Genomic DNA, 22,561 nt, shown 5'->3' on the forward strand with positions numbered 1-22,561 from the left:
GTACACCCGAAAAGAGGTAAGAAGTATAAGTGAGGACTGCTTCCTATAATCTTAACCGTGTTATCTCACTGGTAATTTTCAAGATAATTATTGTAAAAATACAATAAGTACTATAATGGAAATATAGGGATTCATTTATTACGTTTTGGTTTACAAACAAAGGCACCCAATAATGCTTCTATTTACTTCTTATAGAACCAATTTACATTTAAAACAAAAAGCAAAAAAACCCTGAACCAGTTCCTATAGACAAACAAAAGTGGGGGAGAAATAAGATATTTTTCCTCCCTACTTCCAACCTTATACCGATTCAAAAAATGTTTATTTTATACCATCTTTAAGTCAAAGAATTCACTGCCATGCTTCTTTGTATTGAGTTTTAGGACATATTAATGTTGCCAAGTCAAATTTAAATACAGCCACAATGACGTCACAACTGACAAATGCATGTGACAGAATTATAAGACTCAAAGTGAATGGGGGAAAAAACAAATATTTTACAATACAGTTTTATCAAGTAAGTTAAATGAAATATTGAATTTATTTAACTTAATAGGCTATCCTGTTAAAAATGGAGTTTGTGTAGAAAATATAATCAAACAGAACTAAAAACAATTTCTAGCAAATGACAAATGTAAATGAGTCCCAAAATCTTTTTAAGTTCAAGTTAAGCTTGAAGTCTAGATAGTGGGGGTTAACAATCTTTGTGTGCTTTATACTAATTTTTGAACTTTAAGTTCTGGAATGACATGTTAATTTATTCATTAGCTTTCTTTTGACAACAGAATTCTGTTAAACAAATACAAAAAATTAATGCAGTGGCCTCAGCACCTTCCCAGACAGCATTAGAGTGTAAGAACCATGATAAAGTTCAGAAGACAAACACCCAAAATGTGTTTCACATGCCTGCCAAAGCTGTGCCTGATTTTTTTCAAAATACAAAGACAATTCATCCGATTCTCAGTATATTTGACAGGAGTATAAAAATCATACAAATGTATGTTTTCAACACACTACAGAAATATATTTGGGGAAATGAAGCACTCAATGTACAGAGCATCTATAGTTAATTATGTGGGCCACTTTAAATCAAAGGCATCGCCATTTATTCCATCCTTAAACACTGTCATGGTCTCTCACACCTTATAAAAGGTATGGTCCTAGACCAGAGACTTTAGTGTCATTCCAAAGAATTACATATATATAATTCTTTTAAAATAATGTTTAAAAGTTTTATTACAGAAAATCTGGCTTCAACATGGAAGCATCTTCTCTTTTCACGACTACACACCTGCATGGAAGAAGGTGATTTCCTTTACACTTAGTTTTCTCACAATAACAAAATTAACTTCTTCTACATTGCATTTAAATTGACAAAGAAAATTAGATGTAAATTTCTATATAAATTTTTGAATTGTGAACTGACCTCATGAAACATATTCAAAATACACTGTTGATGATTTAAATATAGAACTTGATCAGCTAAATTAAAACATATTATGCTGATCAATCTGATAAACCAACTATATGTTAAAACAGTAAGGAGAGTTAACTATTAAGGTGTAAAGGGAATTATAATGTATCATTAAAATATACATTAATTTTCTTCCTATTACTTGTTTCTATAATGTATCTCTTTTAAAGCTAAAACCACATGCAGAAAAAATAAATGATTATCTTCAAACTCATTCAACAGTTTTGCTACTTTATGTGGTATGTAAATAAAATCCTTTATTTAATTTTATACACATTATTTTATGCATTTTATTTTTCTTGAATGAAGTCAGCTCTCCAGTCAAACGTTAGTATGTGTTTACACACATGTGAGAACATTTTCTTAATGCTATGTCTATCTGCAAATAATGCAGTTTGTTTTCATTGGAAAGATAGCATAAGCCTTTTTAGTCTTATTAATTAATATAATTTATAAGGGAGGAGAGTACAAGTATGGTAAATCCCTCCCCAACCCCCCATTTGACAAAGTCTCAAGAAATCCTCCAGCTCCAAAACATGAACATCTCCCACAGAATTGATTTCTATTTGGTTATAACATGGACAAGAAAAATGTATTCTTATTTTTTGATGCTAATAATCTTATTTAATTCATTTTAATTTCCTTCAAAAAACACATAGCATATGTTGTTATGGATTTTCAAACCCATTTAGATCCACTAGGATATTTAGAATAATATATAGCCTTCTGATTATAAAAGCAACTGATTGCTTATAGAAAAAAATGATATGCATCAGACCTCTAATCAGAGAAAGAAATACTAGAACATGTCTTTCATGTCTGAGACCACTCAATAACTTACAGATGATGTAAAAATAATTTGGCTATAATTTTAACAAAACTTCAACTGATGAAAAAAATCAAACACTGAAGACTCGAAGAACTACCAACTTAGCTAGTATTCCTGTCCAAATAAATGCTTTCCATTACACTAAATATTAAAATTAGAAATTCACTATATGTTAAGGCATATTTTAATTAACGTGTTCCAGAATTGCACAGTTATACTGGTCAGTGTTCCCATATCCCCACTCATACCTTCACCCCACCCCTTTTCCAAAGGGATCAAAATATTAAGTCATGGTTTTGGTGGCTATTGCAGATTTGAGCTGGCATACCACAGTGTGTTCACTAGATTTTTATGAGCATAAACATTAAAATGTTACATAAAATGTACCATAATTTACTCCACAGTCTGATCTAAGATGGTTTAATGTCTTGACAAAAGGTGAGATGACTTAAGTACATTTTACATTTTGTGCATTTAGACCACCACATATGCATAGATGTTCTAAAGCTAAATTCTTTTCTTCAGTATCTCATAGTGCTGGATGCTCGGAAGTATGACAGAAACTTGTAACACAGACTAACCACAAAGTACCAGATATTTCTTGCCATTTGTGATCTTGCAATAAAAATGCGCCAGATCAGGATCACAAGGACAGTATTGAAACCATAACGTATGTTTCTCAACCTGAAAGCAAACCAAGAGACGTATTAGACAGCATTTTCTAGACAATATTTTATATTGTTAAATGGCACATAATTAATGCTCCATTTTTAACATAATCAAAGTTCAAATTCACGTTAATTTGAAATTTATTTAAAAACTATAAGTCTTTAAGTTATAAAGTTAGCAAAAGTCACACCTAACTGCATACTCTGGACTGCAGTCCATTAAACGATATAGTACCTCTATTAACAATGAATAACACAAAGCTTTTTTATAATAATGTATCTGGGATGCAAATTTATTCATCAGCAAGAACTGAGCATCCTTTTATGTGCCCAGTACTGTACTAGGCAGCAAGCACACTGTAGGTAAAAAGACATGTCCCTTACATGTTTGGAGCTTTTTCCTTCCTAATCTAAAAAGGTTTGTTCATTACATATTATACATCATCCTACAGACAAAATAAAACATTTCTGTGACATCTTTAGTGGCTTACAAGTTGTCAAACAAGTGAACTTACTCTTATTATAGCTGATGGTCACATGATCAAAGACCAAGTGGACAATAATATATTCATGAATGAAACATGGCACTAGCTCTAGATAGGACACTTCCGTTCTCTAACATGTACCTTCTTCACTCATGTATCAAAACACTTTATATGTTTTTTAATGGTGTTAGAAAGGATGCAAACCTTCAGATGTGCAGTAATGTTACATACAGTCATTAACTTCAACAGTCAATGTAAGACAGGACTACAGTATATGAACAATTGGTGTAGACAAAAAGAGCTTAGAATTACATGTCAAAGGTCCCTGTTCTGGTTTATTTTGCCACTTAACACAATATGACCTAGGCAAACACAACTTCCCTAAAGCTCAATTCTTCATCTATACAACTAACTACCCTACTAAACCTCATAAGAATTGGAAGCATGAGAAAAATAATGTGTAAGTCTTGACAACTGTTATAAAAATTATATTAACTAAACTACAAATAAAATATAGTAGTATTAAAATTTTAACTGCATTTCTAAATGAGGGGTTAACAGTGAGTGTTCCTCTTCTATTTTCTGTGCTATTTTTAAACAATCCATATTTATTACTTTTACAAGATACTAAGGGAAATAATTATAACTCTTTTATAAACAAAGAAAAAGTCCATGTTAAATGATATATTATTAAATCTCTTTTCCTCTTTCAAAGATATATCAGAATAGGGTAAAAATGAACTTTAATAAACTACCTCCAGTTTAAATATATTTTTATTTTCTCCTAATGTCTTTACTTAGTAGCAATATAACGGAAGATAATAGTGATTTTTAAAACTGAATTATACCTGTACATGGTGCCAAGGAAGAGTATAAGTCAACAAAGATATCAAGTTTAAACAACATTAGGCTAAGTCAATACTACCAAAGTTCCAGTCTAAAGGAAAGCACTTTTCCTAAAAGCAACAGATTATTAGCAATATCATTCATTCATTATACCAGCTTACCGAAAAAAACTGTAATATTTCATAAGGAAGACAAGAGGAAATCAAACCACGTAAAACTTACTTGTTCAGATGTTTTCTAGCTGCAGGGAGGCCAGACATTTCTTCATTCAAAACATATTTCTTAGTTCCCATGCAGTAGTTCTCTATGTACTCGGCCCAATGTAACTGCCGTACATCAATATTAAAGGTCTAAATGAACAAAAAAAAATTATTGGTTACTTTCTTAATTTCTTTAACAACTAGTCAAACATTTATATCTTTCTAAAGGATAATTCCAAAGGACATGATTAAAAAAACATTTACCGTATTAACTTTTAAAATCTTACCACTATTCACAAAAAAGTTATTTCTACTCCACACCTTCCATTAAAAACAGAAATATCTGAGAGTATAATCTGAAAACTCATGTTAGCATTTAAAGAGTATATGAAGTATGGGGAGAAAAAAGCTTGCACCATCCAAAAAAAAAAAAAAAAAAAACACAAAAAAACAAAATACAAAATCCCATTACCCAAATAGATCTATGTATTCCTGACTACTTTATACACATATAAATCAATGCATTTATTTCCAGTTTGTATCTACAGTATCTCCTCTCTTCTGGAACACCCTGCATACCTTATAGATGAATTATTCTAGAGAATGGCACTCACATCAAGAGAAAGAATGTTATGAAAGCTAGCTTAGATGTTTAGACAACAGTAACTAGGACATCTGATGGAAAGGGCAGACAAATCTAAAAAAAAAAAAAACGCCTTAAAAAATACTGTTTTGTGACAAAATAAGATGGCCATGCACTATTCAGTGCTCCTCCATACATGTGGATAAACAGATTATTCACTATATACCATCACTTACTTAAACACAATAAATTCTAGATCCCAAAAAAGTTATCATAAAGAAATCATTAAAGTAATATCACCTTAAAGTGGAAACTTAAGATAGAAGTTATAAGGATATATATCGTGTAATTGGAGTCCCACAGAAGAATGGGAATGGAACAGAAGCAATATCTGAGAAGACTAGCTGGAAAATTTACAAAAATAATGAGACACCAAGGTACAAATTCAAACTCACATATACTATATGCGCACACACACACATCTAGGCATATCAGAGTAAAACTGTTGAAAGTCAAAGGGAAAAAATTTTAAGTCATCAGATAAACACCATATAGATTACTTCCAAAGAAACAACTGACAGCTGACTTCTCCAAAGAAGCAATAGGAAGCCAAAGACTACGAGAAGATGTCTTCCAAGTACTCCAAGAAAACTGCCGACAAAGAATTCTACATCAGCACAAATATCTTTGAAATATAATGATGTCTCCAGAAGAATGCAAACGGAGACAATCTGACATCAGTGGAAAGGCTGCACTAGATAAATTACACTAAAGGGCATTCTTTAGGCATAATGAAAATGATTCCAGTTTGAAGTCTGAGATGGAGAAAGAAAAATTAAAAGGACAATTATGTGGGTAAATCTATATGAATACTTACTGCATAGACTGCAGTAAGAGTAATAGTTATGAGGCATAGAACACATATAGAATTAAATATGTAAAAACAATAGCAGATAGGTATTAGTCATGTACTTTCCAAGAAAAGGTGGAATTATCAATATATTCAATGTTGATAAATTACGGAAAGATGCTGTAACCTCTAGAGTAACCTACTAAAACAACAGAAAAGGAATGTATTCCTCTGTAACTAATAGAGATGGGAAAATATGAAACTAAAAATAACAAAAGAGAACTTAAAACAGGAGGGACAAATAGCATGGATTGAATCAGATTTAAAAACCAAAATTATCAGGATTTACTGTATGTTATGGATTAAATCCTCCAATTAAGGTAAAAAATTGTCAGACTGAAAAAAATCCATATGCTATTTCTAAGAGGAATAATTAAAAGATAAGAATACAGGACGGGGAAAGATATATATTTCTAACAGCATTGTATGAAAATGCCCATTTGCCCAAGGCCACACCAGAGTATGTTGACAGTTTGCATTTTTTGCAAATCTGCTAAGGAGTAAATATTTCTCTAGTTTTAATTGGTAGTTCCATTTTTATGAGTGAGGTTGATATCTTTTCACATGGTTAAGAATCATGTAAGAATTATTTTTCTGTAAACCGTTCATCTCTTTAGCCCATTTTAAACAGGATTATTAACATTTTGGCCTTTTCTATAGGAGTTTTTTATATAATAGTAAATGCATTGAGATACCATGACACACTACCAATGGCTAAAATTAAAAATTAAAGTGCCAAATGTTGGGGAGGATACAGAGTAACAGGAACTCTCACATACTGCCACTTGGAAGGTAAACTGACACAACCACTTTTGAAAACTGTTTGACATTATCTTCTAAACTGAACATACAAATACCCTTTGGTTCAGCTATTCCATTTCTAGATATATATCCTACACAAATGTGTGCACATGGTTCATAGAAGAATAACTCCCAATAACCAAAAATTGAAAATAACTCAAATGTCTATCAACAAAAGAATAAAAAAATACTGTATGATATCATTTGTGTAAAGTAAAAAATGGGTTAAACTAACAGCATTAGAATTCAAAACAGATTAAAAGAGAGGAGGCAGCAATTGGAGGGGTGATAGGGTTATCTTTTCTACAGCTAATTTCTATTTCTTCACCTGGGTGTTAATTTTCTAATAACTCCTTTGAGCAGTGTACATTGTGCATTAAAATGTAGGATGGGAGGGCAAAGGGGTGGTGGAGCAAAGTATGGAATCAGCAGACACCATAAATCTTTCAACCTGAGATGAGCTGCAGGACCCTGGTAACTTAGACCTTCTGCTTTGAAGGCTGCAGGCAGGGAAGAAGACTGGCTATAAAGAATATGGCCCCATAAATTAAGGAGTCATACTGAATATTCCTGCAAAAAGGTAAGAATCCAAAAAGTTATATCCTCCAAGCAAAGGTGAAAAAGAAGTAAACCGACCACACAGAGAAGTAGGCAGAGGAACACTACACTTGAGAATTTCTGTTACACAGAACTGGTAGAATGGACTAAATTCTGCACTATCCAATATGTTTGCCCCAAGAAGCCACGCCGCCTCATGGACACTTGGAATATAGCTAGCCCGAACTGATATTGCTGTGAAGTGTAAAATGCACACTGGCTTTCAAAGGTTCAGCATGAAAAATACAAAGTAAAATATCCTTTAAATTATTTTTAAAATTTTAAGTAACTTTTACATTTTTTTGTTCAAATTATATACTGTTTTGGATATACTGGGTTAAATATGACTTTTTTTTTTTTTAATTTTAAGTGGAAAGAGAAAGGAAGCTGGTATTGGAAAGATAAAAATAAAATCTCGTTTGAGAAACTGTAATCAAAACCAGCCCTAGAGTCCATTTAAGGCTTGTATTTACCTGAGTTATGCTAAAAATCTAATAGATATTTTAAAATGGTCTTGGCTGGTTAATGCCACCTAGCTAGTTAATGCTAACAGTCACTAGTCTATTGGTGGAAGCAAAGGTAAATTCTTATTGGAAAACAGCAATTTCAATGTAGGCTTTAAGAAATACTTAAGGAATATGAATTTACAGTCAAACACCAATAAAAAACAAAGAAACAAGGTCCCATGAGTAAGACCCAGTTTAAACAGATAGCAAATCAGATACTACACAGCCTGTAGAAGTCTGAATGATCTGAAATCCCATTTAAAAAAATGTTTAAGATGTTTCAAGGAAATAATTCTAAAGATTGTTTTAAAAATATCTCTAAGATTTAAAAAATAAATTGAACTTCTAAAAATAAAAATATAATAACTGAAACTAAAAATTCAATTGGGTGGTTTAGACACCGCTGAGAAGACTGCTTCAATAGATAATCTATTAGATTTCTGGCCAGAAACAAAAAGATACGAAATATGAAATTAAAAGTTAAAAGACCCCCAGGAATTATCTTACACTAAAATTTCACAAGGTAAAGAATAATGAAGAGGCAGTATTTGAAGAACAATGGTTATGTATTTTCCTGAATTGCTAAAAAAAACATCAAACTTCAGATCCAGGAACATCAACCAAAACAAGATAAATTTTTAAAAATTACACCCACATTTATAGTAAAACTGCAGAACATTAAGCACAGAAAAAAACTCTTGAAAAAGAGCCAGGTAAAACAGATCCCCTGAAAGGCAGCAGCAATTTAGACTGACTTTTCAACAGCGACAACATAAGAGAAAATATGAAAAGTACCTTTAATGTGCTAAATCATGCTACAAAAACAAGATGTCATACAATCAAAAACCTGGAGTCCACTATTAACAGACACCCTGCTAAATCATATTCTTGTACTCTGGGTATATTATTAAGGCAGAAAGAAAAAAATGATCCGAAACAGAATATTTGATAGCAAAGATTGGTAAACATATACTTAAATCTAAATAAAACTGAACAAAACTAATCATTTCTACATAGGGGGTTTAAAGAGAAAACTAATGTATAACCATATAACCTGATGGAGCTTGTAGTCACAGCTAAAACATTCTAAGGTCCTGAATATCACTGAAGAAGAGGTTACAGAAATTGCTTAATTTAGATTTTGTTTGGTATGCACATTAAAATATCTAAGGTAGCCTCAAAAAGAATACATACAAAAAGTTCAAGTTTCAAATTAACAGAAGGAGAAATGTGGAATGATAAAAAGTAAAGGAATATATAAAAAACAATTTCTGAGAAAAGGTTTTTTTCAACTCAAAGAAAACAAAGCATTTGGGGGGAAACACATAAAGAAGCTAAAATTATCTTTCAACCTGACATTAAAATAAAAAAGAATGAGTATTTCAATCACACTTTGAAAACATCTCAACCCTGGTTCGTGTGGCTCAGTGGACTGAGCAATGGCCTGCAAACCAAAAGGTCACTGGTTCAATTCCCAGTCAGGGCAACCAATCAATGTACTCCTGAACATTGATGTTTCTCTTCCTATTTCCCTCTCCCTTCCCCTTTCTCTAAAAAGTAAATAAATAAAATCCTTAAAAAACATAAAAGAATAAAAACATCTCTGCCACAGCTAAACACTTACCTCTTAAATTCTAAGGTAAAACAATTTTATTTCATCACTAATAATTATGATTGAAGCTTTTAATGGAAGACTATAAATAGAGCAATGACTTTCTTGTTGCATAGTGGTTGTGAAATACATGCAATTACTTCTCAGGTTGCTGATGGTTGTCTAATTAGTAAGTTACTTATTTTCTAATATAAAGCAGAAAATACTTGCCTTTTTATCTTCAGGGTTTAGTTGATTCATTAACATAATGACATTGTCAGTATTCCAAACCCAAGAATTACTTGTGAAATATTCAAGAAACACCATAGCTTTGTGAAGACGAGTTATTGTTTTCATCATCCTGTATTATAAGAAAATGACAGATTCATATTTTGCATAGATTAGAAAAAGAAAACTCATCACCTCCCACGGCACCAGTTTCTAAACTGGGACATTAACAGTAAAATCATAATACATAATTCAACGAATGTACCAAACTAGCAGGTAATAAGAATATTTCTGCATTTGGAAGAATATTTCATGAATCCAAAATATAAAAGTTTTTAAGCAGCAGTAAATGAATTTAATACCATCTAAATAAAGGTCTTTTGATACATAAAATTAATTTTCAAAGGAAATACAATGCTTTATATCAAATTTTCTTAAACCACATTATAATAAGATTTCCTGTGAATTTATACATGCTGTATTACATTATACAGAAATATTCATTCTCTCCCCCCCATATATATATAAAGTAAGTTTGTCTTTAACACTGACAAATACCATTCTTGATCCTCTGTGTCATGAAATCAATGACTCATGCTGAAAACTTACTAAAATAGATATTTACTCATTTTCCTAAATCCCCAATATCCATCCTTATAGAAATAAGGGTGTTCGATACTGTTTTGCTTCTTTTTGAAAGGGCAAAGGGCCTTAATATTTAAATCTATCATTTTATGTATCATGGCTCACTGTAAGTCATTGATATCATAACACTAACTTGAGCGGTAACATCTATAGAATAATTACCTATGGTATGTAGGGAAAGGGGAGAAAGAATTTTTTGAGAACAAAACACACACCAAAAATTCCTAACTTCTGATAAACAGAAAAATAATTTGTGAAGAAGTACCCCCCAAAAAACCCTTAATTTATGGTCCCACAATATGGATTAGTATTATATGTAATTTAGAGAGTCCCAAAATCAAGAACTTTAGAAATGGGGAAAAATTCATCAGAAATAAGGGGGGGCGGGGGAGGGATCAAAACAGTACCACAGTTAGCTGAGCAATTCTGATGACACATTCAATACATTTAGAAAGATACCCTGAATCCAGAATATTGAGAAAACTGAGGTAACATAGACTATGTAAAGAAAAACTGTAGTTCATGCAAAACAGCCAGTAGAAAATAAAACCTCCATTAAATACAAAAAAATTATTGGGCCTCAAAAGACTATATTTAAACAAAAATAGTTCATATAGAAAGAAAGCACTGGTAGAAAAGTATAAGACATGCTACTTTTAGAAAAGAGATCAAACAATTTTTTCTAAAACAACAAAAAATACAAAAAGTTTGTAATTAAATCAGTGTCAACTGTCACAGCCAGTATAGAAGTGAATCACACATATACACATATTTGGTTAACATGGCTTTCCAACATATATCTTATTTAAGTTTTTCTTTCCAATTCCTTTTTCACTGGTAATTCTCACCTAGTCTTCAGATTCACTCACGTGACAGAATTACCCTAAAACCAATCACTGTTTCAGTCATTCAAAAATAATTACAATAAAAAATTGGACTGGGAAAAGGAAATTTGAAAGGCCATATATGTGTAAAGTTCACAGACTATCAAACCTATGGGAGATAATGGGAAACAAAACTGTGCATCATCACTCTTTGGTTAAACACAGCCTAAGAGCAAATGCCTAAGATGTTATTGCTATATATTTGAATATTCTAACTATTTATTTATTCTTTTATTAAGGTGACCCACAAAAATAATCAATCACAATCCTTTAGAGTAGGGCAAGATCTTAATGGCCATCTACTCCAAGGTTTCTCAGCCTCAGTAACATAGACATTTAGTCTATATGCATTCTAAGATACTTGGCATCATCCTTGGTCTTACCAGCTTGATGCCAGTAGCACATCCCCAAGTTGTGCTAACTAAAAATATCTCTAAATATTGTCAAATGTCCCCTGAGGGCTGCAAAACTGTCCTCTGTTGAGAACTACACAGATTAAAAAATATTAGAGCCACCCTGGCTGATGTGGCTCAGTGGATGGAGTGCTGGCCTGCGAGCCGAAAAGCTGCGGTTTGATTCCCAGTCAGGGCACATACCTGGGTTGTGGGTCAGGTTCCCAGTTGGGGGTGTGCAAGAGGCAACTGATCGATGTATCGCTTTCACATCGATGTTTCTTTCCCTCTCTTTCTCCCTCCCTTCCCCTCTCTCTAAAAATAAATAAAATCTTTAAAAAGTAAAAATATTAGGGCCATAGAATTTAAACTAGAAAGAGTTAAGCTAAATACCCAAAACAAAAAGAAAAAAAGACCATGGAACAATTTTTTTAAATGTCATTTTTAACAGTGATGAAATATCTACCATATTTCAAGAGCTGGAGTGAATAAGTTAACTGCTTCTACAAGTAGTATCATATCCTAGTCCTCTAAGAGTATTAACCAGGAATTCATATAATGCATATCTAAGTTGTACTTACAAATTTATTATGTCAAGATATAAAGCAAGTCAGATTTTTATCTAGCTGACACTCAGAATAATGCAAATGAGTAAAATGGACACTCACTGACATTAGTTTAATATAGAAGTAGGCATTATACTAAGGCCCCAATATAAGGTATAAAGCCCAGTATCTTGCTCAGTATCTGAACAAATTAGATAATATATATTATACGACTTTGTATTTAACATGTATAAAACTGCCTAAATAAGAAACCTTCATGTCTCTTTTTGGTTTTAAACTATAAGCTCCCAGAGGTCAAGGATAATTCCTGATTGGAAAGCCTCACACAGGGCAAACCTCAGATAAGAGGATTCTTTATTTGATGTTTCCTATTTCAAGCATAGTTTAATTTCCAAAGGTAGCTGCAATATTATCTCCCATCCTACATGCTCACCTATAATATCACCTTGACTATCTTCCCATCAAGAAATGAAGGTAAATTATACCCAATAGCATGAGGTGGAAATGCCACAGCATGATTTCCAAGGGTAGGTAAGAAGGTGAAAGAACTTTCTGCCTGGCTTGCTGGAATACTCACCCTTGAAGCCTTCCGTTGCCACGTATTGCTGTCCAACTCCCCTAGAGGCTGTGATGCTGTGAAGAAGCCCAAACTAGTCCATGTGGAGAGGCCACACAGAGAGGCTCTGAGAGTACATGAAGAGAAAAGATACTGGGCCATCCCAGCTGCTCCCTTCCTCTCCTCCTCCACTCCCTCCAGTGTACCTTCTCCAGTTCCTATCTGACTATAAATACTTGAAAGACTCTGGGACAGAACTGCACAGCCAAATCCTTCTAGAATTCCTGACCCACAGAAATCATAAGAGATAAATAAAATGGTTGTTGTTTTAAGATACCAAGTTTGAGGCGATTTGCCATGCAGCACAGATAAAAGGAACAATCTTAGAACTGGGTATGTGTAGCTGCTATAATAAAAATCTAAAACATGTAGTATTGACTTTAGAATCAAGTGATAGACAGAATCTAAAAGGCTCTTGAGGAGACCACTGGTGAAACCTGGAAGGACCAAGAAAAGAATTTTAGTGGAAGTCTTAAAGGGCTTTAATGAACCTGCTGGTGAGGCCTTAAAGGAAAGTGACAAAAATATTGTTGGGAGTTGGAAGAACAAAACCATCACCTGTGGTAACATGAAAAATAGAAATTGCACTAACCCAATGATCTAGCCAAGACTTCCTCAAAGAGGACAAAGATGATCTTTAAAAACTGAACTATCTGTTTGAGTGGAATTTAGAGGCAATGTAAAACGCCAGCTGGGAATTCATTTAAAAAATGGCTTCTGTGCATAGGTCAAATCCAGAATGCAGATGTAAGATATTCGGTTAAGACCTCAAAAAGACCCAAGATAGTACCTGAGGAAAACAGAGTGAAGAAATAAAATGGAGTCACTATAGTCAAGCTGCTAAATTACTAAAATGAACTAGGTTGATGCATGAGGAAACAATACTGTTCTTGGCTTTAACTAGTCTGGGAATTTAAACTTTGAACTTTTCAGTCCTGTGTCAATGACTGAATATACATTAATTTGTTGTGTGTCAATACCTGAATATACACCAGACCTCCAGACAACCCTCTGATTAGCCCCTGAAGGACTCACCTATCCAGACCACATGACATCCACCTGACCTCCATTATCCATATAACCAGATGTGACCAGACCTCCTGACACCCATCTTCCAGATTCTAGACCAACTGACATCTGACAAATAACTGCCCTGGACCAATTCAATGCTAAGAATGCAGGACTGATTCTTATCAAGAATGTACCTATTATTATAAAGTCTCTTACCTTTTCTTTCTTCCTCAGAGTATTTTTAGTATTGCCTAGTATTTCTAGTTTGCAAACCCTAAGACCCTTGAATAAATCTTTATCGTTTATTTCTAGCCAAAGCCACCAGACATTTTTAATTCTTTCAAAAAGAATCTCATAAAACCTTTCAAAGAAAAGGCATATTCCAGATCCTAAAGGAATGTCTCATAGAAACCCTACCGTTAAAGAGGAAGGATCTAAGAGGCTAGTTTAAGAATCTAAGAGACAAGAATCTAAGATCTAAGGGTGTTGTCCCATAGTAACCTCATAAAGAACGCAAGACAGAGAAGGATATGTCTCAAAGATATCTACGGGTATAGCTTTGGTCTAATGGAAACTGTTTTAAAATAAATACTGGGAAACCCACAGTTTTAAAGGGGATCATATCAGTTTACACTTAAAAGAGACAGAGAGAGTACAAAATGAGAAGAGGCCTCTGGATCAAGAATTAGCAAACCAGAGCCTTAGAGCCAAATCTACCTGTTTGTGTAAATAAAGTTCTATTGGAAGACAGCCATGCTTATTCAAGTACATATCGTCTAGGGATATCACGCTGAGTAATTGCAAAATGGAGGCTACAATTAAGAGGAGAGTTAAGTAGTTGCAACAGTAACCAGACAGCCCTTTACAGAAGCTGATCCCTGTGCCCTAGAGACTAGACTCCCAGCCTTTTATGGGCAGGAATTAGGTTAAGAAGGCTACTTAGGTACCAATGAACATTGAGAGGAAATAATAAATTAAAATAAAATCACTGCTGCTGTTTTAAGCCACTAAATTTGAGATGATTTGCTATGAGGCAACATCTTATATAAATTATTTAATAAACTTTGTTACCCATTTTTCAAGTTTACTAAGCCTCCCCCCCCCTTTTTTTTCTGTAAGGCATTGTGATACATTTAACCTGTTTTACTTTTTTGACCTAGTTTTAACTTTTCTGTTCTAAATTGCAACAATTTCATTAATATCAAGAAAGCATGCACTGCCATCACTTATAAATTTACATCTGCTTTTCTGCCACAAAGAACACTGCTAGTAACAAATACTGTACTTTTCAGATAATTCTAGTTAACTTGGATATATTGCGGATCTTTCTTTTCCATTAAGCATGTGTTTACCTAAAGTTGTTCAACACCCCTCAATAATTCTATATTAAACATACAGAGTTAAGAAACATAATGGATAACTGAATCCATAGAAAATCCCTACAAGTAACTCAGGTCCTGATACACTGTAACTGGTAGATATCTCACTTTTATTTTTTGAGCAGTTAATGAAATTCTGGAATCAGCATCTTCTTTATTATACATAAATATTCAAATCCTGAACTCTCCAATCAAAGACTCCACTATAATGCCAATGTAGTTAAAAAATAAATATTTAATGGTACATTTCATTATAATTGTGGTAAAAACAGGAGGACTTTTAAAAAAATTGTGGGGTTTCAATAAAAAATAAAAGAAAGCAAAAAGAAAGGCTATAACAACTATAAGAAAATAGAAAGTTTTTCAATCGTCAACTTAAAAAAAAAAATGATATTCCCAACTTGGAAATTAGTCAAAAATTGTAACATATTATAAGCTGAATGGGCAGCTGAGATAGTTCAAGCAATTAATTTTCTAGAAGCATCCTATGTTTTTCATATAAAACTGCAGTCTACTTAAAGCAAAACATTTTACCCATAATCCCCTATAAAACTACCCCTACGTTTTTAAAGGAAAGAGGAGAAGGGCTCAATTTCAGCTTATAATAACAATGACAATCTTGATGTTGGACATTTCCTATATTATGGGATTTTGGAGGATCAGTAAGCTGAGATCCAGTTAGTCTCCTCAAATATCCCCAATTTCTAAGAAATGTCCTAGCATCCTGATTGTGATTAATCAGGTTAGTAATTCTAAAGGTAAAGCTCATGCTAGCGACTTTTTGTCTCTCCAGCAAGCTTCCACCACCTTACCAATACATAGTGTATTTATTTCTATTCTTCTTACCACGGTTCCTGACCTGTCAACCTGAGTGCAAGATCGAGCAATAATGCAGGTACTGTATGTCTGACACCCTTCCAATAATGAAGCAATAAGTTGTTGGAATAAAACTTAATTTGGGGGCGCCTGAATACTTGATTTAAAGGATTCATCTTGAAGGAATGAGTTAGATAATATCCTGTAGGAAAAATAAGCATCAAAGCATTTTGAATGTTATTTGTTATTCAGAAAAAAATACCTAAAGTTAGACCTAGAATTCAGCACATGACAATAATTTATCATCCAAATTTTAGAATTAGAGTGAATTACAACACTACCTTTGCTTTTCTGACAAAGTCTTAAATTCAAGAGTCTTCTCATTCATAAAAGGCCATTAAGCCTTATCATAAGCATAAACAAATACAGAGTTAATATGCATTTTAGTGTAAGCATGGGTTGTTGAACAGTCAGAGGAACAGATAAGACAGAGCTAGTCACCATTACCTTGGGCTTCTTCCAGTCATCCTGAGGTAGATATCATACAGGAATGCTGGGGCCTTATGGCTCACAGCAATCCAGTACTGATATAAAAGGTGATTGGAGGTTAGATTTACATTGGGCCGTCTGAAGGCCTGTTCGAGAGGGTTCCTCTTGAAAGTGGAAATTACATGGTATTCTGAGGAAGAAAAGTTGTGCAACAGCTTTGATAATAACCATGTAATAAAGTTTTGAAAAAAAAAATCATGTTTTTACAAAGCAAAATATTTTACCAAAGATGTCAGTTTGCTCATTTAAAAAAACTTTTCTACTCTCTATAGTATCTAAGAGAATATGGGTATTAGACTGCTGAACTCAAGTGGTTTTAGAACTGCCACTATTTATGAATTTTATTTAGATGAATAAATTTTTGTGAAAATTCACTCTTAAAAATCCTTTTAATGTTTTACCTATGTCAGTTTACAATGTCACTTTCTATTTCACCTCTCACGATAGCTTCTTTCTTTCTGTTCCTCTTTCCAGATTCTTATTATTATACTTACTTAAAAAAGAAAAGGAAAATCATCATCCTTAAGTTGCTCAAATTAACATACATCAACAACTTAAAACAACCCAAATTAACTTCTGCTGTAATTTATTTAGGTTATGCGATGTCAACACAATCAAATCTATAATCATCTATGTTAATACTTTAATGGAAATGTATATTGAGATATTCACTAAAAAATAATGTTCAACTTAATTTTTACTAAGCTTTATATCACAATGAAAGAGTACAAAAAAAGCCCCTCTCACTTAAAGTGTGTTAAGATTATTAAAAGAAGACTTTTAAATATTGTAATTATCATAAAAGTAAAATTTCCCTAGATTTTTTTCCCTTATATACTCTAAAGGCCAATCCTTAAGTCAAAATAAAAAATGCCTCAGAAAAACCTTAGAATAAAGAACATAAAAGACTTACTTTAAAGTCAAAATTGATCTACAAGACTAACAAAAATTGTTCAGGTAGAGGTAAAATAAGACCTATTACTAAATCAATGCCATAAATACATTTTACTTTAAATTTGAAAACATAAACCATCTTAAAAAAGAATTTCAGTAGGCTTTAAGTTATACTATTCCCATTTTAGAGCAAGCAACACAGCATACACACTACCTGCTGTGAATTTGTAAATTTAAATAGATTAATTAATAGAAAATATCCTAGCAACATGTATCCTACTTGCTAGCTGCTTCATTTATTACTCTTTGGAACACTAGCTATTTCCTATAATATACCAACTCTTGTAGTTGGAAGTGCTATTGCCTATGGATAGGCAACATCAGCACTGAAAGTGCCCAACCACAGAAAAACAGCACTGTTTCCGTGCCACAGGTGTTCATGAGGGCTGCTACAAATGGCAGCAGAAAAATAGTAAGGGTCAGACGAGGGTGGGTTGGGGAGGGAATAAAGAGCAGGGTATTTTTAAATTTGTAAAACAATGTTAAGAAGAAGGCAATATTTGGTAGATATTCTTAAGATGGCAATTAAAATAAGAATAAATTGGTGACTCAGTGGCCTTAATGTCTCATGGATTCTTCTGACATAAAAACTCAGAGAATATTTTAAGTTCTTTAAGACTTATTCTAACAGTCAAAAACACAGGTAAATTCATACCAACTTCACCCCAGTGGAAAGGATTAGTGCTGCCTGTTGTGCAATTATAAACCATGATGTTCCTTGGTCTGAAAAAAAAAAAAAAGATCAAGGCAATGAAACGTAAAACAAGGCCAAACTTGTCCAATCTAAATCTTATATGATATTCAAGCAGGGGAAAAATGCGGATGGGTACCTTTGCTACATTATTTTTTAAATTATCCTTAAAAGATTAATTTTTGCATCTAAATGACTATTTATACCCCTTCTTCCCCCCACCAACAATTTATTTATTTAAAAAGTACAGACTTTCTCTCTTTTCATATTTTTCTTCCTTGTATGGAACTGTCAGTTTTTAAATGTAAGAAAAGCAACCAATACTCTCGGCTCTTCCTATCTCCCCAGTTTCAGAGGCTCTAGCTGAAAATATTATGGACTGAACCCCCTTCACCACAAACTATAGTCATATAATTATATTCCTCCTTTTTTTAAATATAAAAAATACTGACTTCAAAAATGAGGGCAGTTTATTAATTAGAAAACAAAAATTCCTGAGAAGCTTAAAGTTTAGATGTTATCTGTAAATGTTACTACTTCCTTTTAAAAGGAGGCCCATGAGTTGATGAAAGCTGCTCTAGTGTGACATCTGATATATATAAGTCAATCTCTGTGAATTTTTAGCTCTTTATGCCAAGTTCATAACAAGCTTTAGTTTGGACTAAAAAATACATCGGCAGTGGGGGTTCATTTTTACTGCCTAATAAGCCTGTCTATCCTGTAGGTAGTACATGAAATTAATGTTAAGTCTTAATTACTGCTGATGGAACCACTTGCTATTATTGCCTGTAATAAGCCAACTCTTACAGTTGAAAGTGATAATGCATATATATATATATATGTGTGTAGATATGTATGGGAATATCAAGACTGAGGGATTAACTTTAGTCAGTAGTTCTTTTTTCCCTTCTCAGTTACTACATATTTAACAAGCGACCTCATGTACCTATTAACTCCGGAATACCAGGCTGCCGCAAGACTTGTGTTGACAACTACATCTACAGGAACAAGATCTGCAAGGGCACTGTTGGAGGCACGCATTGTTCGAAGAATTCCTTTCCCTGCCTTTGTTAAAATTAAAAACAACACCTTAATGTATATAGCCAGAGTACATACATAATATAAAGATATACAGAAAACAGAAAAAAAAAATTAAATAAACCTAAAGGTTTACTTACCGCAATAAAAAGACCACTTGGTCCATTGAAGTTATCAATCCATCCCTAATACCAAAAATAAAAAAAGGTAGGTAGTTTATAAATATTATGTAACTTAGAGATTTATTATGTGACATCTACAACTCCAAATATATACTTGGTAATTTTATTTTATAAACTAAAAATTAGACTAGATTCCAGCCAGACTATTTCTCCTCTTCCCAAATAGAAGCACTGTTTCTCTGGGATTGCAAGTGACTTAGTAAAACCATTTTCAAGGGGTTACCTTACTCTTCCATTAACTCTGCAAGGAGAATTTTATAAAAAGGAGTTTATACCTATCAAATATTTCTGCTAAATTTAGTCTGTTCAAGTTTGATTTTATGTGATTTCTTGATGCAGTATCCTGACTGGAGGAAATGGTAAATTATCCTCAAAATTACTGAATAAAATAGAGGAAAACAGAATTGTCAAAGCTACAAAGGGCATGCTATCATTTACTACCATTATAGAAAGCTAATCAATTTACCTGTTAGTTTATGTCTATACTTTTTCTTACTCCAGGGACTCACAAATACCACGTTGCCTTCCTTTTCTAGAGAAAATTATCATAGATATCTCTTATATCTTTCTTAGCTTGTTATCTACACAGGGAGGAGTAGACAATTTGGAAGACTTGCCCCTTTTTGGTAGTAAAAAGCAAATGAAATAAGATCCTGAATATTCTTATCTCCACTCTCTCCACTTCTGCAAGGGAAGCTAATCAGCAAATAATTTTAAAAGCCAACAAATGTTTATGTGTCAAAAGTCCAAGCTTAGCAAGCACAAAGAAAACTATCAATCACATCACAACTATGATGTTGATCAAGACATCATAGTCTTTAACTTTCAATTAAAATCTTTTGAATGTTGATCTGCATTCCTAAACACACAGCATTAAATTAGAAATAAAAGTACCAATAAAAGTGCTTCATTCTGTTAATGGAAACAGCTTTGTGACCTTACACCATATTCAGTGAATAACATCTGCTCTTAAATCAAACTGCCACCTCTTTAAATACGGAATTATGACTTAAAAATTTCAGTTCCAATTATTTAAAAGATTTCTAACAACTTACTGGAAAAGGTTCTTTCCAACTGGCACCAACAATTGATGGCCTTATAATTGCCACATTTAGCTTTGCTCCTTCTTGTTGTACAATATATTCTGCCAATGCTTTCGTGTATATGTATGTATTGGGTCTGTCGCCTATTAATTTGGGCGTGATATCATTTACTAAGCCATCATCCATCCACCTAGTAAACAAAGAAATTGCATGCAAAAATATTTCAGATAGTTTACTATAAAATAAAAAAAACACTTACTTTACATAGTCAAACATATCTGTTGCTCTGGCTCAAACGATCTAGCAACTTTTACTAAAAATACAAAGCTAGTCTTCCTTTCATTATACATCAATTTTAAGTCCACATCTCTTATGCCCAGTTTCTATAACCAAAAAGGTCTGAAAAACTAGTTTTTTCAGAAATCATATGGAAGGAAGCAAAGGTGATTTGAGCTGATTTATGATAATTTTTAATACTTCATGTGAATATTCATATACATCATGTGCTTGATCAGGGTTGTGACCTCAAACCTAATTGAACTTATTATATAGTACATAGATTCTATTCTTTCCTAAAGTCCAAAAAATTCCAAAATACATCTGGACCCATGGGCTTCAGATTAGGAATTATAGTTCTGTATATACCCACCGAACACCATATTAATTATATACTTTCGCAAAGAACATACATAAATTAATAGGAAAGGTCTAGTAACCTATTGAAGGCAAAGCACTGAAAACTGTACGCTCTCACTGGCGAGACTACCAAAACTAGGGTAAACAATAAAAATAAATTGAACTATGCTATAAAAATTCAATTAGAGGATCATCTCCATCTGTAGTTATTTTTTCTGGAACCTGCTCAGTAGTTTCCATGCCTCTGGTATTATGTGCAGTATTTTGCTTGACACTTGTAGTCATCTTCGACTACCCCAAACAAGCCTGACAAGAAGCGGGTTCTCAGGATTTGGCTGTTTTCATTCCACTGCTCAGAAAGCTTCCATTCTGTGGTCCCAGCCTCTTCACTCTTTTGTGCTGGTATTATCCCATCCCACTCACCCCTCCCTTTACACTTCACAGTGGCAGTCCAAAAGTACCTCAGCAATACCTAACATCAAGTAGAAAGTCCACCTGTGAGCTGGTTCTGTTAGTAATTACAAACTCCAGGAGAGAAAAAGGGCTTTTCAATGTCATTTGCTTTTAGAAACAGGGAATTTCTATTCTAAGGCCTTGAATTGACTTTTCCCCTGATAAAATAGTCTGATAAGCTAATTTTAAAAAAGAAGTGCCACTAAGTATTTAAAATTTTAAGTTTAAAATTACTAATGAAAGAGAAACATTTGATTTTGAGTCTTACATGTTTTTAAAAATTAGATGCGAATGGGCACAAAGAACAAATTATTTTGTTTCTTTAGGAAGGACATGTGGAAAGGGTTTGAGGATTTGGGACAGAAGTATTTTGCAGAGCTATCAATATCCAAATTTTTTTTTTTTTTAATAAAGAAGGTATTTAAGCAGTGAAAAAATTCAACTAGCAACCTCCTATGAAATCATAAAATTCCTCCAATTTTCTCAGTGCCTCTAAAGAAAAGGACTACTCTGGAAATCTGTAAAAGGACGGTGATATCTATGGTCTTTCCCAGTCTAAATATCTGATTCCAATATGTTATGTACTTGTGTTCAGATACTTTTCCCTTACTGTCTATAAGGCTATGTATACATAATTGTATACTTGGTATATTGACACACTCCAATGAGAGCCATACTAACTGATGAGGAAGCATAGAATAGAGATTATCAAGATAAATTTTCTTCTGTATGTGGAAATACTTTTTGTGTGTAAAAGGAAAAGAATACTAACAAAAACTGAAGGGTAGTGCTTATCAACTAAGGAAAAAGTCCATAATGGACATGACTTGGAGAAATGGAAGAGACGTTGCTACATTAAAGAAAAAAACAACAAACTAGCTAAATGAAGGAAAGACTTTAGCCAGTAAGCCTCATCATTAGAGTGTGTTTACAGGCCCAATTCATGAGCTATCCTAAAATTATTTGTTAGCTAGATTTCTTGGAAAGT

The 22,561-nt window shown here is 33.0% G+C and overlaps 1 protein-coding gene across 3 annotated transcripts in view; it reads right to left on the minus strand.

Moving 5' to 3' along the window:
* Positions 1–2,707: 2,707 nt before the first annotated feature.
* FAR1 (fatty acyl-CoA reductase 1) overlaps positions 2,708–22,561 on the minus strand; it is a 57,553-nt gene continuing 37,699 nt past the window's right edge. For 2 of the 3 annotated variants that reach the window (XM_090263812.1, XM_090263793.1), the window contains 8 exons: positions 20,497–20,674; positions 19,400–19,444; positions 19,168–19,286; positions 18,186–18,253; positions 16,535–16,706; positions 9,722–9,851; positions 4,525–4,652; positions 2,708–2,987 (listed from right to left, as the gene is read on the minus strand). In XM_090263812.1, coding sequence (XP_090119938.1) covers positions 2,825–2,987; positions 4,525–4,652; positions 9,722–9,851; positions 16,535–16,706; positions 18,186–18,253; positions 19,168–19,286; positions 19,400–19,444; positions 20,497–20,674 — 1,003 coding nt within the window. In that variant the 3' untranslated portion in view covers positions 2,708–2,824. Of the gene's footprint in view, positions 2,988–4,524; positions 4,653–9,721; positions 9,852–16,057; positions 16,230–16,534; positions 16,707–18,185; positions 18,254–19,167; positions 19,287–19,399; positions 19,445–20,496; positions 20,675–22,561 lie in introns of all 3 variants that reach the window. The other variant, XM_090263803.1, reaches the window with a different exon arrangement.

This window comes from Furipterus horrens, unplaced genomic scaffold (genome assembly GCF_987537825.1).
Source record: "Furipterus horrens unplaced genomic scaffold, mFurHor1.1.pri manual_scaffold_2, whole genome shotgun sequence".
Classification (NCBI taxonomy): Eukaryota; Metazoa; Chordata; class Mammalia; order Chiroptera; family Furipteridae; genus Furipterus; species Furipterus horrens.